The sequence below is a fragment of the Hemiscyllium ocellatum genome, chromosome 19 (genome assembly GCF_020745735.1).
Source record: "Hemiscyllium ocellatum isolate sHemOce1 chromosome 19, sHemOce1.pat.X.cur, whole genome shotgun sequence".
Lineage (NCBI taxonomy): Eukaryota > Metazoa > Chordata > Chondrichthyes > Orectolobiformes > Hemiscylliidae > Hemiscyllium > Hemiscyllium ocellatum.
Window position 1 is genome coordinate 13,535,555 of NC_083419.1, and position 17,505 is coordinate 13,553,059.

Below are 17,505 nucleotides of genomic sequence, written 5' to 3' on the forward strand. Positions count from 1 at the left end.
CTCCAATTCTGTTTTGGGTATCTGACACTAACTCCCATTTCACCAGCTCTCTGTTACCAACGTACCACTGCACTATGCAGGGAGCTTCCTTTTCGCAATGAAAAGCAGGTCACGCTTTTTCAGGTCTTCAAGGCTTTTTTTTGAAATTGCCATTCAGGTGTGAAACTGTCATTATGGAGTAGCTGCTCATATATAGAAACCATGTGATCCACATTTCCATTGCACTCATTGCTGTCAATTTACTACCCAAGTGCTAAATTGAGAATCCGCCCTTCAATGTCAACTGCACTTCATTAAACTATTAGCATAAATCTGATACTGCACAGCCATCAAATAATTCTTAAGTACTAATTACCAAGGAGCCTCCACCGCCAACTTGAATTGGGCTTTTGACAAGTGTGAATGTTTTCGTGACACCACCCACGACAGTGGTAACAACTTGAGTCTGCTGAGCCACGGTCAATGCACCCGATTTATGCACGGTGATAATAGGTCGGGTCGAAGCTGGGCCTAGAGAGCCAGTTGATGTTGCCACTTGTGCAGCTGCTGTCTTCAGCATTGTTGTGGCTGGGGTGTTCACCTGCATAATATAAAGGCACTTTCACACAAGTATTGTAAAATAATGGTGCATTTTTAGATTTCCTTTCTCACAAAACTGCTTATGGTGATCATTTACAAAGTGATTATAACTAGTCCTACAAGATTCTTTCACCCACATTAAAAGAAAAACTGACTATGCTTGTCTTAACTTCATGATTCAATTCCTTCACTCTATCTGACTGACAATAGTGAAAAATATACTTGAAAAGACATTCTGGAACTTACAAGCAGGATTTCAAATAAATGGAGAGTAATAGTAGTACAACATGGAGCAGCATAGAAACAGCCCTTTGGCTCACCATGTCGATGCAACCAACAAATACCAAACTACACTAATCCCATTTACCTATAGTTGGTCATAATCGTCTAATCTATGGCATTTGAAGTGCTCATTCAGATATTTCTTATATGTCACCAAGGTACCTGCTTCCACCACCCCCTTAGGCAGCACATTCTATCTATCTACCACCCTCTGGGTGGAAAACCTACTCCTCAGATTGCTTCTAAACCACGTACTTATCATCTCAAACTTAAGCCCCCTGGTCTTAGATACATCTGCCATTGGAAAAATATTCTCATGATAAACACTGTCTACGCCTCCCATAGTTTTGTATATCTCAATCAGGTCCCTCCTCAGCCACCTCCTCCCCAAGGAAATCAAACCCAGCTGGTCACTCCCTCTCCATAACTGAGACCTTTTATCACAGGCAACATCCTGGTGAATCTCCTCTGCACCCTCTCCACTGCAATCATCTCCTTCCAATTGTGTGGTGACGAGAACTGCACACAGTGTTCCAGCTGTGGCCTAACCGATGTTGTATAAAGTTGCAACAAAACTTCCTTGGTCTTATATTCCATGCCTTGGCAAATGAAACCAAGCATGTTGTATGCCTTCTTCAGCACCCAAACCATGCTGACACTTTCAATGATCTATGGACTTGCTCACCAAAGACCCTTGGTTACTCAGTACTCCCTAGGGGCCTACCATTCATTGCATAAATCCTTCCTTTATTTGACCTCCCAAAATGCATCACCTCACACTTAGCAGAATTAAATCCCAACTGCCCTTCTTCCTCCCAATTTACTAGCTGATCAATATATTAGACTATAGACCACCAATTCTCACGTCATCTGCAAATTTATAAATTTTACATTCAGATCCTGGTTGTTAGCACGCATCATAAACAAGATCCCACTACTGATCCATGTGGTACAATGCTGGCCATGAGCTTTCAATCACAAAACCATCTCTCCACCATCACTCTGCCTGCTGTTTGCAAGCCAATTTTGAATCCAGTTTGTCAACTTACCTTGGATCCCATGGGCTTTTACCTTTTTGTACAGGCTTGTCAAATGTGTTACTGAAGTTCATCAGCTACACTACCCTCATCAATATATCTAGTCAGCATTTCAAAAAAATCAATAATTCAGATAGGATCTCCGGTTAATGTATCTGTGCAGGAGTCTGACAGGATCGCCCTTTAAAAAATCCATGCTGAATGCCAAGACAATTTTAATACTTTTAAACACAGAGATAGGTGCTTAGAATGCACTGCCAGAAGAGGTGGTAGAGCAGGTAAAATAGCAACATTTAAAAGACATTTAGAAAGATACATGAACATAGATGGATAAGGGCCATGTGCAGGCAAGTGGGATTAGTTTAGAATGGTATAATGATCAATGCAGACATGCTGGACCCAAACAGTTCTTCCCCTGCTGTGTTATTCTGTTATGGAGGCTACTTGGTCCTTCATGTCAGTACCAACTATCTGGTAAAGTCATTCAAATTAGTTGTATTCTCCCGTAATTTTCTTTTCCCATACCCACTATATACAACACATGCATTTCCTTCCTGCAAGTCTCATGACTAAAATGAGATAACAACTCAATTGATAAATAAGAGATGTAGGAAAACAAATACTCACACTTACTACAGAGGGAACAGCATTAGTGGTGCTTTGAGCTGGAACAACAAGACGAACTCCAGCAGGTAAGGAAGAAACAGCAGCTTTTACTGTCTGCACAGCTTGTTGAGAAACTGTGACCAGCTGGGCTGCTGCTGAAGACATCGCAGATACCTGAGCAGCAGAGACCTGCGTTGTAGTTACAGCACCTTTACAGGATTAAAAAAATAACTATATAAAGTACTACACAAAACAAAAACAAATCATCAACTGAAGCTCTAAAATAGTTATTCAAATGAAATAACATTTCTCAGTTGAAAATGCTGCAATTGTGAAATTAGACAAGGTAATAGTCTTGCTTTCGAAGAAAGATCTTGCTTTGATTTGGAATAATCTTCACTGTCCAAGTTAGCACTCAAACTTGCGACATATAAAATATAACTAAACACAGGCCCAAATTAAAGAAAAATCCCCATAACTGTAGAATATTTAATAAACTAAAGAGTAGTGAAAATTGAACATCTCTAATTTAAAAAAATAATAGTTTGCTGCATTGAAGAACAGACTGTAATAAATTTTAAAAATTGGAAGAAAAACGTAAAAACCTAACATCTTCACAATAGTTATATTAACTTTATGCTTCATTTTAGTTACAAAAGAAAATACACATACAGTTAGCTCCCACAGCCCTGAAGGATCCACAGAGATTCTCAACTGAAGGGGTGTACGCGTCAATGAAACCAGCGGTAAAGTTTCAAAGGTTCCAACAATACTAACCCAAAATGCAGTGCACCATTTTAAACACCTTCAAACAGAAACAGAAAAGAGAAAAAGATACCAGATCTAAGATCTGTAGTCCTGTCATGATTGGGAGTTAAACACCTCACCGTAGGGGGCTTCTACATAAATAGCCACGTCCTCTACACAAAAGATAAGGCAAAATTATTTGCAGCAATCTTCAGCCAGAAGTACCAACTGGATGATGCATCTCTGCTTCCTCAGTGGTCCCCAGCATCACAGATGCCAGTCTTCAGCCAATTCAATTTACTGCACATGATAGCAAGAGACAGTTGGAGGCACTACATACTGGCCCTGACAACATTCCAGCAATTGTACTGAATACTTACACCCAGAACTTGTATGACCCCCAGCCAAGCTGTTCCAGTAAAGCTACAAACACTGCCATATACCTGACAATGTGGAAGATTTCTTAGGTACATCCTGCACACAAAATCAGGTCAAATCCAACCCAACCAAATACACTCCATCAGTCTATTCCTGATCATCAGTAAAGTGATGGAAGGTATCATCAAGCAGCACCTGCTCAGCAATAATCAGCTTACTGATAACAGCTTGGGTGAGTAATCCACCTCCAGACTTCCAAAGCTTATCCACTATTACAAGGTATAAGACAGGAATGTGGTGGAATACTCCCACTTGCCTGGTTGGGTGCAATTCTAACACCATTCAGGAAGAGCCCACTTGATTGGCACCACACCCACAAATACCCACATCCTCGACTACTGACACTCAGCAGTAGCAATGTGTACGATCTACAACATGCACTGCAGAACTGCAAAGATTCTTAGTCAGCACCTTCTAAACCCATGATCACAGGAAAATGGCAGCAGATACATGGGAATACAATCACCTGCAAGCTCCCTCCAAGCCAATTATCATCCTGACTTGAAAACCTACCGTTATGCCTTCACTGTCGCTGGGTCAGGTTCCTGGAATTCAGGCCTTGATGGCATTATAGATCTATCTACGACACGTGGACTGCAGTAGTTTAGAAGACATTTGACCATCACTTCTCAAAAACAACTAGCAGTGGGCAATAAATGCTGGCCAGCCAGCTATGTCCCCATCCTAGTTTACTCACCAACCCAGCACCCCACCCAACACGTTCAGCATTCACTCTCTTCACCTCAGCGACAGCAGCGCGTAACATATATAAAATACAATGCAGCAATCACCCAGGCACCTTCGACAGCAACTTCCAAACTTGTGACCATTACTATCTCAAAGGAGAAGGTAGCAGATGAAGAAGAATATCACCACCTGCAAATTCTACTCCAAACCCCACACCATCTTGACTTGGAACTACATCACTTTACCTCCACTATCCTGGGATTAATAATCTGGAACTTACTCCTGACAGCACCGTGCGCATGCCTACACTTAAGGGTGCTGCATTTTGAGAAGGCTGTTCATTACCAACTTTTGAGGATAATTTGGAATGAGCAATAAATTCTGGCATAATCAATGGCACCCACAGCCCATGAAAAAATATAAATAAAATAAAAGTAAAAGACAATCAGTATGAGGTGTGGTGAAGATATCAGATAGAACCAAACAAGAAAATAAGTTAAATCAAGCAGTGAATGAATGCTTCACAGTAGCTAGATATTGTTAAAAGGTGATCAAGCAGAAGTGGGTATTGCAGATGCTAAAGATCAGTGTGAAGATTAGAGTGGTGCTAGAAAAGCACAGCAAGTCAGGCAACATTAAAAGCCCTTCATCAGGATTCAGCTTTTGCCCGAAACATTGATTTTTTTTTTCCCTGCTGCTCGGATGTTGCCTGACCTGCTGTGCTTTTCCAGCACCACTCTAATCTTGACTTAAAGGATTGATCACCTGCCTTGAAAATTTCAGCCAAGAAATTTACAAAAACCTGCATATAACTTGAAATAGGATCATTAGTCAAAAATCAATAGTCTCATACATTTTTAAAAGAGAGCTTTTAAAATCCAAAGCCATAAAAGCCACCTTGTTCCAGGTAAAGTGCATTAAAAGATTATATTCCTGTAGCATTTCAATATTTGTAAAAATGAGCCTTACGTATAAATTCTTATACAAATGGCACATGATAAACATGAAAACAAAGGTTCACATGATGAAGCTAGAATTGTTAAAAATATTGTGGCTTACTTGTCATTCCAGGGATCAGTACACTCGTGGGAGAAGCAACTTTAGAAACAGGGAGTGGTGAATGCAATGGTGCAGCAGGAATAGCAGGCGTAGGTGAAACAGGGCTACATGAAGTCTTCTGTGGTAGTGTAGTATTGCTCAAAGCTGGAGTTGCCATGGTAGTTGTGGTGGTGGTGGTGGTGGTGGCAGCTGATGGTGGCATATCATACTTTTGCAGCTGAAGAAGATAGGCATCTGCTGTAGGAACTGCACCCCAACATACTTCGAGTGAATTTGTGCTAGCTCTGACCAACTGCACACGGGAAGGTGCAGGGGGCTTTTCTAAAGAGAAAAGAAACTTATTCAGATTCTGTTTTAGGAAAACTATTTTAATACAGGTCTTTCTGTTATAACACCCGTTTTGTCAACACAAATTGGCTGAAATACGATTGATTAATTGGGGATGCTATTTCCTCAGCACAAACTTTTAAAACGTGTGCTGGCTGTAACACAATTACAGCACCAACACTTTAAGCACGATTTTTCTGTACTATGGGGTTGCACAAGACACAACCATCGCATTATTGAAGAACTGACTGTAGATCACTTACATCCCTCTGCCCAAACCTATAATATTAAACCTTCCACAAGAATCTGCCCTGAAGAAAATACGCAAGTAAACTGATCTCCTCAGTTATCCAAATATCAACCTTATCCTAAAGAAACCTAGAGTAGACACGCACAGGTGCACCACAAAACCCTTTGTGCATCTGATTACATTTTACTCTCTCTCAATTGTTTTCACTTCTACCATAGGCTTACAAAACAAGCTGAGTTACATTTCAGCTAAACATTTATGGTCTCCTTATCTAAGGAAGCATATACTTTCCAAGAGTGAGTGCAACTAAGGCTCACCAGAATGTTTCCTGGTATGCAGGGTTAGCCTCTGTGGAAAGATCGAGGAGACTGGTAGATTAGAAGAATATGATCTCATTGAAGCACACAAAATTATGAAACAGATACGAATGCACAGAAAATAAGAAATAGGAGGAGTGGGTCATTTGGGCCCTCAAAAGCCTGCTCTGAGATTCAAAAATATCATTGTTGATCTCCTCTTACATTGGCAGCTCAACATAGCCACTAACTCACCGATATTTCAAAAATCTATCTACCTTCTCTTTAAATACTTTGTGATTTAGCCTCAATTCCCTGAAGTAGAACATTCCAAACATTCACTCCCTCCAGGAGGTGAAAAACCTTCACAGCTCCATTCTAAATTCATGTATTCTGTAACTATGTCCTCAAGTTCAAGATTCCCCACGAGTGAAAACATCTCAATATCTCCACTGTCAAGTTGCTTCAGAATCTAAGGAAGCATATACTTTCCAAGAGTGAGTGCAACTAAGGCTCACCAGAATGTTTCCTATTCATATACCCATCCAGATGTCTTTTAAATGTTGCAATTGTACTAGCCTCCACCACTTCCTCTGGCAGCCCATTCCACACACGTTTCACCTCTGCATGAAAAAGTTGCCCCTTAGGTCCCTTTTATATCTTTCCCCTCTCACCCTAAACCTATGCCCTCTAGTTCTGGACTCCCCCACCCCAGGCGTAAGACTTTGTCTATTTATCCTATCCGTGCCCCTCATGGTTTTATATACCTCTATACGGTCATCCCTCAGACTCCGACGTTCCAGGGAAAGGAGCCCCAGCCTGTTCAGCCTCTCCCTGTAGCTCAGATCCTCCAACCCTGGCAACATCCTTGTAAATCTTTTCTGAACCCTTTCAAGTTTCACAACATCTTTCCAATAGGAAGGAGACTAAAATTGCATGCAATATTCCAAAAGTGGCCTAACCAATGTCCTGTACAGTCACAACATGACCTCCCAACTTATGTACTCGATACTCTGAGCAAAAATGGAAAGCATACCAAACACCTCCTTCACTATCCTATCTCCCTTCGATTCCACTTTCAAGGAGCTATGAACCTGCACTCCAAGGTCTCTTTGTTCAGCAACACTCCCGAGGACCTTACCATTAAGTGTAGAAGTCCTGCTAAGATTTGCTTTCCCAAAATGCAGCACCGTGCATTTATCTAAATTAACCTCCAACTGCCACTCCTCAGCCCATTGGCCCATCTGATCAAGATCCTGTTGTAATCTGAGGTAACCTTCTTCACTGTCCACTACACCTCCAATTTTGGTGTCATTTGCAAACTTAATAGTATACCTCTTATGCTCGCATCCAAATCATTTTATGTAAATGACAAAAAGGAGTGGACCCATCTATTCAACAAATTTTGATTCACTACACTGTACCCTTTCCTCTAAGTCATTAATATAGATAGCAAATAATTGAGGCCCTAGGACTGATCCTGGTGGCACACCATTATCTAAACTTTTGAAGCCAGAAAATAACTCATTAATTCTGATACACTCTTCTGTGTTAAGCAATACAGACACAGCAATCCAGCTGTACACTGTGGTCCCCAGAAAGTACAGCACCAGATATGTTTTTTTCATATGATCGCAGATCTTTGCTTATTCTACTTATTCAGGTGGTCTCCTCCACGTATTTAATGTGCATGAAGAATTTTCTGACATTAATCCAAAATGACGCATAAGGGAAGGACTTACAAAATGAATGGTAGGACCCTACGGAATACTGAGGAAAAAAATGGATCTTGATGTACAAATCCATACCTCCCTGAAAAGATGGCAATACAGGTAGACAGGATGAAGGAGGAATATGGGATGCTTGCCCTCATTAGCCTGGGCATAAAATATAGGACCAGGAAAGTCTCGTTACAACTTTATAAAACACTGGTTAGGCCACAAATGGATTACTGTGCGCAATTCTGGTCGCCACACTATCGGAAGAACGTGATTGCACTGAAGAGATTCATCAGAATGTTGCCTGGGATGAAAAGTCTCAGTTATGATGAGAGACTGGATAGGTTGGGCTTGCTCTCCCTAGAGCAGAGGCGGCTGAGGGGGGTGATCTGATTGAGATACAAAAATTATGAGAGACATAGACAGGGTAAATCATGAGAAACCTCTTCCCCATAGTGTCTACATGGCAGACGTACACAACAGGGCATAAATGTAAGGTGAGGAAAAAGTGGTTTAGAGGAGATCTGAGAAAGAATATTTTCCACCCAGAGGGTGGTAAAAATATGGAATGTGCTACCTGAGAAGATGGTGGAAGCAGAGATTCGCACCACATTTAAGGAGCATCTGGATGAGTACTTCAATTGCCAGGACACAGGTGGTTATGGACCAAGTGCAGGTTGGTATTTCTTGATCAGCATAGACATGGTAGGCCAAAGGAACTGTTTTTATACTGTATAACTATGACTCTAAAATTTCTCCTTTGCTGTTTAAAAACACATCACCTTGCCATACTTTCAACTGACTTCTACAACAATTTTCAATGCAGTTTAACAAAAAAAGGATCAGAGCAAGTTTTATTTTAAGGATTATGCAACACCCACCAGTTTCCAAATACCAAAGATCTTTGCAGCAGACTTGATTATTCCAAGCCTTCCGGTAGCCATCTCTTCCACTCCAAATATAAAGACGAGTGTGAATCGCAACAGCACAGTGGCCAGCCCTGGCCCTCGGTACATTGTCCTCCAACGTGTCTGAGACTACAGGTGTCCAGATGTAGCCATCTGCTATAAATATAGCATTAATTTAATTCATTTTACCAAAGCATATCTTTAAATTACACCACTTGCAGAAAGGCAAAGCAAATTATCAAAATTATTACATATACTGCAAAATTATCAACACAGCTACAAATTAAATACCTCAAGAGACTCTTTCCAACAAATACAATTTCAACAGTTTCATATTATAAGGCATTTGATGCGAGGAATAAAGAAAGTACACTTCATGGTACCAGATTTTAACCAGGTTATATCTGAATATACAGTCACATAAATACTATTTATTCATGGATGCACTTTATGAACTAGTGGTTTAAGAAAATTTAACCACCTAGTAAAGGCAATTAAATATTGTATTTTTGCTATCGGTGAGTCATACTGACAATATGCTCCTAAAGCTAGCTCTGTTTGAAGTAGCTACATAATTAAAGGATCTATGGTGACGTGCATTAAAGCTATGAAGTCTGAAACTGGTAACCAACAAAAGATTTAGACCTTAATTTTTTTAAAAATATGAAAAAATAACCATGGGATTTGATATTTTTGTAAATTACTTTTGTCCCTAAAATATGACAATAAAATGCTGTGCTTTGTTGCAAAAATAAGCTACGGGACTACATTTCACAGTGTTTTACAAACAGAAATATGCATGGGAAAAAAATTAATTAGATTTATCATACCATGACGAACTTAATATTTGCCTTGTGTGTGAGAAATATGGGTTGGAAACAATAGTGTTTAACTTAAACAAAGAGAATTATAATGAAATGAAGATTAAACATTTAGCTAAAGTGGGCAGATAAATAAGCAAGATAGATAGTAAGCAAGCAGTGGCAAATATTTACGGAGGCAATTTGTGACACTCTGCAGAAATATATCCCAGTCTGGAAGAATACTCAGAGAGGGATGAACCATCTACGGCTAAGCAAGGCAGTTAACGTTGAAGGAGAAAGCACAGAAGGAGGCAAAAGTCAGTGATAGCCCCAAAGACTAGGATAAGTTCAAAATCCAGCGAAGGAGGACTCAAACTAATAAAGAGAGAAAATAAACTACAAGGGCAAACTTGCAAGTAATATAAAAACTGACAATAAGGACTTTTTAAAATATGCATAGAAGAGGAAAGAGATCCAAACGAACATAGGCACCTTAGAAAATGAATCTGGGAAGATAGTTATGGGGAACATATTTTGCATCAGTCTATGAATATCCCATAACATTGAAGAATATGAGGGGAGAATTAAATAGCAAAGCTATCACCAGAATAGTGGTATTAGACAAACACATGGGTCTAAAGGCAGCTAAGTCCCCTGGCCCTGATGGCTTGCATCTGACGATCTTAAAAGAAGTATCTACATAGCTACTGGATGCATTGATTATAATTTACCAAAAATCCTTAGACTTGTGGGAAGGACCAGAGGATCAGAAAACTGCCAATGTGACACGCCCTTTCAAAAAGGAAAGCAGGCAAAAGTAGATAACTATAGGCTGATTAGCCTTGCGTTTATCATTGGAAAAATTAAAGGAAGTAACAGGTGAACATTTGGAAAATCATAATCTAATAAAGCAGAGTCAGCATGGCTTCACAAAAGGGAAATTATATCTGACTAATTTATTGAAGATTTCTGAGGAAGTCTCAACCAGAGTGAATACACGGCAACTAGTAATGTGTTGTATTTGGACTTTGAGAATGTATTCAACAAGGTACCTTAAAAGGTCAAGTCATAAGATAAGAGCCTATGATGTTGGAGGTAATATATTGGTATGGATATGGAATTGGTTATTAGGTAAGAAACAGCAAGTGAGGATAAAGGATTCCTTTTCAAGTTGCTGATGTGCAACAAGTGGGGTTCCACAGGGATCAGTGCTGGGACAGCAACTGTTTACAATATATATTAATGACTTCGAGGAAGACAGCAAATATACTGCAGCCAAATTTGCAGACAACACAAGAATAGGTGGAAAGGCAGAACACACAGTAATCAGACAGATTTTGATATGCTATATAAGTGGGCAAAAAGTTGGCAAATGGAGCATGTGAGAAAATGTTAAGTTGTACATTTTGCAAGGGAGAACAAAAGAACACTGAAGACTGTAGTAAGCTGCAACACAAAGGGCCTTGGGGGTACTTGTGCATGAAACACAGAAAGCTAGCGCACAGCTGCAGCAGGTAATCAGGAAAGCTAATGAAATGTTGGCCATTATTTCAAGAGTGTTATGAGACAATAGTGGGGAAGTCTAACTGAAACTATAAAAGAATTGATAGGGCTCTTGTGGCACTGCAGTAAAGAGCCTAATTCTGAGCCAAGACTGGGTAAATGTGGAGAGGATGTTTCTCCTCATGGGAGAGTAAACGGTCAGAGGGCTTGGTCTCACTTTTAGGGGTGCCAATTTCTTCTCTGAGGATTGCGGAGCCATGAGAACAGAGACTCCATGTATATTTGAGGCGGCGAGAGACAGATTCTTGATCACTTGGGGAAAATCAAGGATTACGGGGAAAAGTTAGGAAAGCGGATGTAAGAAATGTCAGATCAGCCACATTCCTATTTAATGGCACAGCAGGCTCGAGGATTTACTTCTGTTCCTACTTTTTATAGTCTTAACATAATAACGATCAGGCAGAACGAGCAAAATATTGTCAGCATTCAACATATTTCTGCCACAGATGTGAAATCGAGATATCTGCTGCATCTTAAATATCCATTTTGGATGAATTGAAATGAAAACAAATCAGCACAATCAATATAAATGTGGACATTCAAGGAAACAGACTTTGCTCTTATTTAGAAGATAGCAAAAAGTTCAAGTATAACATGAAGAATTGCCTCCTCAAACAGATACATATTATTTGTTGAATTTAGATCAAGTAAACAATCAAATTATTTAAATTGTTCAACCTAAAATTGTTTCTGTAATGAACTGCACAATAATTCTGCTCAAAAAGTGAAGTGGAAAAATACTGCTGGGAAATTTTGAATCATTACATTCTAGACTACTTTCTAGCATAGATAACTCTCTCGGCTAAAAAATATCTTGAATAAACTGTTGTTGATCATTAATATTCTTTTTTCAAACTAAGCCTTGGTTTAACATTTCATTCAAAAGACAGTGTCACTAACAGTGCAGGACACCATCGACACTGAACTGCACGGTTAGCCTTGATTGCGTGTTTAAGTCTCCAGAATGAGATTTGAATCTGCAATTTTCTGGCTCAGTTGAGTTACTGACTGACCCACAACACTCACCTAATGGACAAAATTCAAAATTACACAAGAAAGAGAAATGGAAAACACATTATTTTGGCTACAATTTGTAAACAATGGCTGGAGATAACAAGTGGGGAAAATATGGTTTGATTTCATATGCATTAGTTGCTTAAGAAGGAAACTCAAGGGACTGACCTAAATGTAAGTAAGCAAGTGTATTTGTGCACTTCCATTCCTTTTCATGAGTGGCAACTTTCACATCATCCATCACAAGTGGTACCCAGCCACCAAAGACAAACATTCTAAAGGAAAATAAATACAGACAAAAACATAAACAGGTTGTGCTCAAAACCATTTACAACAAAACTGTGCAATTGTATTTGAAACAGATATATCAGACTTAACAAGCAAAACACAATCGGCTATGGTTCATGCTGGTTAAATGCAACAGAATGTCAATTATCCAAACTGATGGGAAATTTGGAGTGTTCAGATACACTTACTCTGAAACATACTTTTGAAAAGCTCATTTAGAAATAAGTGTTGGGAGGAAACCCAAACAATTTGGACAATTGACCGTCTAATTTATAAAAGAATTTAAATGAATATGTAATTATCAAAGCAACAAGTACAGGTAAGAGTTTACGCAAACTAAAAAGACCACTGATAACAGGATTCTAGCACCTAATTTGAAAATGTGTTACATAACAGATGAGATGCTAAACAATGATAATTACAACTTAATGAACAAAAATGTATCAACATAATATAACCAGGTATAAAATATCAGAAATTCAAATGCCATTTATATTTGAAGTTTAGTTTCAGTGATAATTTAGTTAAAACTTATAAAAATTGGAGGATCAGCGCGTCAAAGGTTCACTACAATGGTAATACATTTCTCATAAAAGTATAATTAAACAATGTTGGTGTTGAATGCTCTAAACCACTCAAGTGGTTTATAAAACTATGGCGCAAGTGATGCAAACGCAAAATACTGCCTGAGACTGAAATACACTCACTGCCAGCCACTTAGTCTGTGTTGTGTTTTTAATTGCTGCAACCTTAAACCTGCTTCACAAGAACAGCAAACTAGCAGAACTACTATAGGAACCTTCCACATAGGGGTAAGGATACCTGCGTGGATGACTACATTTGAAAACAATTCTGCAGATATTCAAACGCACGTGGTTATAATCAAAAGTGGTAGGTAGATGTGATTCGCATTTCAACAGCTATGAATCAGCACTGATGTGACCAGCATGCAGAGATGACTTGATTCACCACCTTGATGAAGAATCTTTCATCTAGAAGCAAATCATTTCTGTTGGCTAGGAATGGGAAAGGAGTCTTCTTCAGTTTTTAACTACAGTACATGCAAGCTTATATTTGGAAAGGTGTTTTAAAAGTCACAATGATTTGAGTGTAGCACCCAGATGCTCATCATTCACGATATTCACCTGCCAGAATTAAGTACCCAGTAAAAGATGGATCAATGCATATTTTCAAAAATCTCTCTCACACCTCTCCGAATTATTTGAAATAGAGCATTTATCATTCTGATTGAGGTGGTACGCTTCTTTTAAACTCATGTGCATGAGAAATGATATGCACTCACTACCCTGTGGCCATGAACAATGACTCTCTATCACCATCATTTTTCTTGTTCACTAATCTTTTCAGATAACCTACAGATAACAGCACTTACTTATTTCCAATAACAGTAGCAGAATGCAAACTCCGAGGGAGTGGTGTTGAACCCTTGGTTGCTGGTTTAGTCCATACCAAGCTTTCTGTAAACAATGGAAGAAATACTTGACAATATACAGTAAACATCTGCACAACGCTGTTGGTCAGATAAGAGTCCAAAAGTAATATGTTTCCCTTTAGATAGTCCCACAGTCTGCAATTCACTTCATGTTTTTTTCGATAGTTAATAAGTGATATATTAAGCTGAAGACAAGCAATTTAATCATTTGTGCACAGCTTTACACATCAATCAACACTTTTGCAAACATACGAAGGACAGCTCCAAGATCAACTTGCATTTATATGGTATCTTTAACAAGCAATACATACTACAAGTCTCTCTAAAGGTACCCTGGCAGAAAATATGAATGCTAAAACAATGATAGAAATATTAGGAAGGGTAACCAAAATCTTAATTGAGAATGTGGGTGTTAGGGAGTGTGAAGTGGATAGGGAGTGTAGAGATCGAATTCTAGAACATAGGATTCTAGAAGGCTTAACAAAAAGCAGGGAAGATTAAAGTGGTAGATGGGATGGCTGTGGGATTGAAAGGAGTTTCCAGAAATAGAAGGCTCAGGTCATGAAGACATTTATATGTCAGGATTTGAAAACCAGATTTTGGGCAATAGTACGGGGGAAAGTGGACTGATTACGGGATGAATTGAAGTTTACTGAGGGGTCAGCAATAGACCTGATCAAGTAGTAAGAAATAGTCAATTCTAGTCATAATAAGAGTTGAAGTGAAGATTGGTAATGCAGTGGGGGTGCAAACAGACAGCTGTTTTTCCAAAAATGATAGTCAGAAACTCAGTTCAGAGTCGCACAATGCACAAATGTAGCAAAAATACTAAGTCTAAGCCAGGGAATGGAAGCATGAAGGATAATTAATTTATAATGGAAGGTTTCGATCTTAGTAGTGTTACCTAGGAAAAGAAAATGGAGCACAGCCAAGGTTGGATGCCAGATACAGAGTTGAGTCAATGGAAAATTCGATGCTTGTGCTGAAGAGAGAGAGTTGATGTTACAGCATGCATGGAGATGCTCATACGTTAGGAGATAGTGTGCGTCTTGGATACAATGGTGAAGGGGTGGGAAGAGAAGACAGTGCTGGAGATTCTTTACCTTGAACAGGCACCAATAGAACCTAACAGGCCAGTCCCATTGTGATGGACAAGAGAAAACAGTTAAGAGACACTGGTGTTAGAACATACCAAAGACTCAGTGAGGTTAGGGAAGATGCTGACTTACAATGCACCAGTCATTCATTGGGGATGGCATTTGCTAGTTTATTTGGGAGTACTGATGTGCCATACTTTGGGTGAAAATCTACTCAGAGACAAAAAGAACTGCGCGAAAGATAGGTGTGGATTGGGAAACTATTACACAGTCAAGCATTTTAGCGAGAAAAAGATGACGAGCTGGAGGACGAGTTTGCATGGTCAAAAATATGGCAAGATTTTTTTAAACAAAAGGGGTGAGGACACAGCTTTGAAAGTGGAGGAGCAATAAGCAAAGTTAGTTAGTATGTCAGCTACTACGTAAACCAGCGAGAGAGAATAGCTACTCGGTAGTTTACCAGCAATGAATTTAAGGGATTAAAACATAACAGAAATTACCAGATGCACAACAGGACACAGGAGAGGAACTAGAAAGTGATCCAGTTTCTAGGGCTAGGGTACAAGGAACCAGCAGAAGGGTGAATTTAGCTTGGTAGAGAAAGGACGGGAAATTGAAATGATATTCTCAACCCAATAACAAAGTTATCCATAAGGCTATATGTATTGGTAGGGCAATACAGTAAGGAAAGGCAGATGGGCAGAGAAGGAGGACTGAACGTTACTAGAGGATAAAAGGGAGCCAAAATGAATATTGAAATCATTGAGGATAAAAATGTTGCTCAGTACAGAGGCCAACAGAGGGAACAAACCATGGGTAGAAACAAAACTTCTGGAGCAACTCAACAGGTCTGACAGCACTTTTGGAGGCAGAAAATGTTATTGATTCTGATGTGACTGCGTTTTGGAACAGGGTTAAAAGGAGTGTTGGGTGCATTGCTTCCATGGCGCTCGCACAAACCAAAACTTCCACTCACAACTACAACAGAAGCCCCAATCCCACTTGGCAAAACTCCAGTGTAGACACTGAAACGTAGTCTGTGTTGAGTGCTTGCTAATTTCCTGCTTTCTGCTGATTTCCAATGGTTTACCAGATAATGATATCCACAATTCCATAAAACAATATTTTAAAAACATTTAAGGAAATCATTGCAAAGATATTTCTTTTGGTCTTGTGCATCCAGTGTCAGTATCCAATTAAAATCAGCTATTGTGCAAATACAGGATAACATTGCCACAAAAACATGCATTATTCCAAAGAAGAGAATATGAAGTGGAAATTTGAGAACTCTCATCCACCCATTTTTAAGGGCATGATATATTTGCCTAACTAACGCTGAATCACAGCAGGTTTTGTATTCTAAATTTGTATTTACTGTAAAGTTAATTAAGACTACTTTCATGATATAATCACTTCAGCAGCAGGGCAAAGTCAGAGAGCACTTTTGAGATGATTACTTAGAATTGTAATTAAACCAAGAACATATCAAATTTATACTTGTAAATTAAGTTTTTCCCTATACCAAACAGGCTGGACATTTTTAAGCTCTGCAACAGAAAAGCCTCTGACCTTAAAATTCATTGATTATGGTCTATTCTACTTAAATAATTACCTCCACAGCTTTGGTTTGCCATAGACATGTGATATGGTTTAACTGCTCAAATCAAATTTAAAATAACAAAGGCTCTCACATTTTGTGAAAACATGGTGCTAGAAGAGAGTCACTGGGATTTTGATTGTTTTTGGATCGAGGCATGTCTTTTGCAGGTCAGCCAATAGATATGCAAACCAACAAAGAATAATTATCCTGTGTGAAGTTCCAGCTGGGAAGATTTAGTGCACTCTGGAACAGCAGTTTGACCTATTAGAGCTTGCCATACATCTGCAGGTGAGTGGGAGTAATATATTTAGAACTCTTAAAAGACCTGTCTTGTCCATGTGAGTAGTTTTCATGGAAGCTGGATCAAAACCTGTCACAGGACATCAACAGCTGGGTAAGTCATGATGCCTCTGAACTTTCTAGAAACTGGACCTATATACTTAAAGATTTGAGGGTAATTGGCAATTCTTCTGGTCTGGATGGGAGAATTATGAAATTGATACACAGTTGGGCAAGAAATCTGAACAGATAAGATTAGTAACATTGCTATAATTGATGGGTGGAGGAGTGTTGCAGACTGCATTGCATTGCAGATCTCACTGAATCTTATGAATTGGAAAATAAAAAGTGGGCCTGCTGAGAAGATTGTGAAGAGTCATCCCACATCCTACAACAAGTTTGTCTTGTCACATTTTGAGTCATTAATTGCTTTGGGACAGTTAGGAAAGCATCAATTGATGTGAAGCATCAGAC

General features: G+C 39.1%; 1 protein-coding gene across 3 annotated transcripts in view; it reads right to left on the minus strand.

Moving 5' to 3' along the window:
* LOC132824861 (host cell factor 2-like) overlaps positions 1-17,505 on the minus strand; it is a 74,607-nt gene that overhangs the window by 40,497 nt on the left and 16,605 nt on the right. For 2 of the 3 annotated variants that reach the window (XR_009645721.1, XM_060839658.1), the window contains exons 5-10: positions 13,996-14,080; positions 12,483-12,589; positions 8,908-9,090; positions 5,436-5,756; positions 2,526-2,713; positions 356-580 (exon numbers count right to left, since the gene is read on the minus strand). Coding sequence is in view for 2 of the 3 variants with exons in the window: in XM_060839658.1 (XP_060695641.1) it covers positions 356-580; positions 2,526-2,713; positions 5,436-5,756; positions 8,908-9,090; positions 12,483-12,589; positions 13,996-14,080 (1,109 nt within the window). In the remaining variant the exon portion in view is untranslated. The remainder of the gene's footprint in view (positions 1-355; positions 581-2,525; positions 2,714-5,435; positions 5,757-8,907; positions 9,091-12,482; positions 12,590-13,995; positions 14,081-17,505) is intronic. The other variant, XM_060839659.1, reaches the window with a different exon arrangement.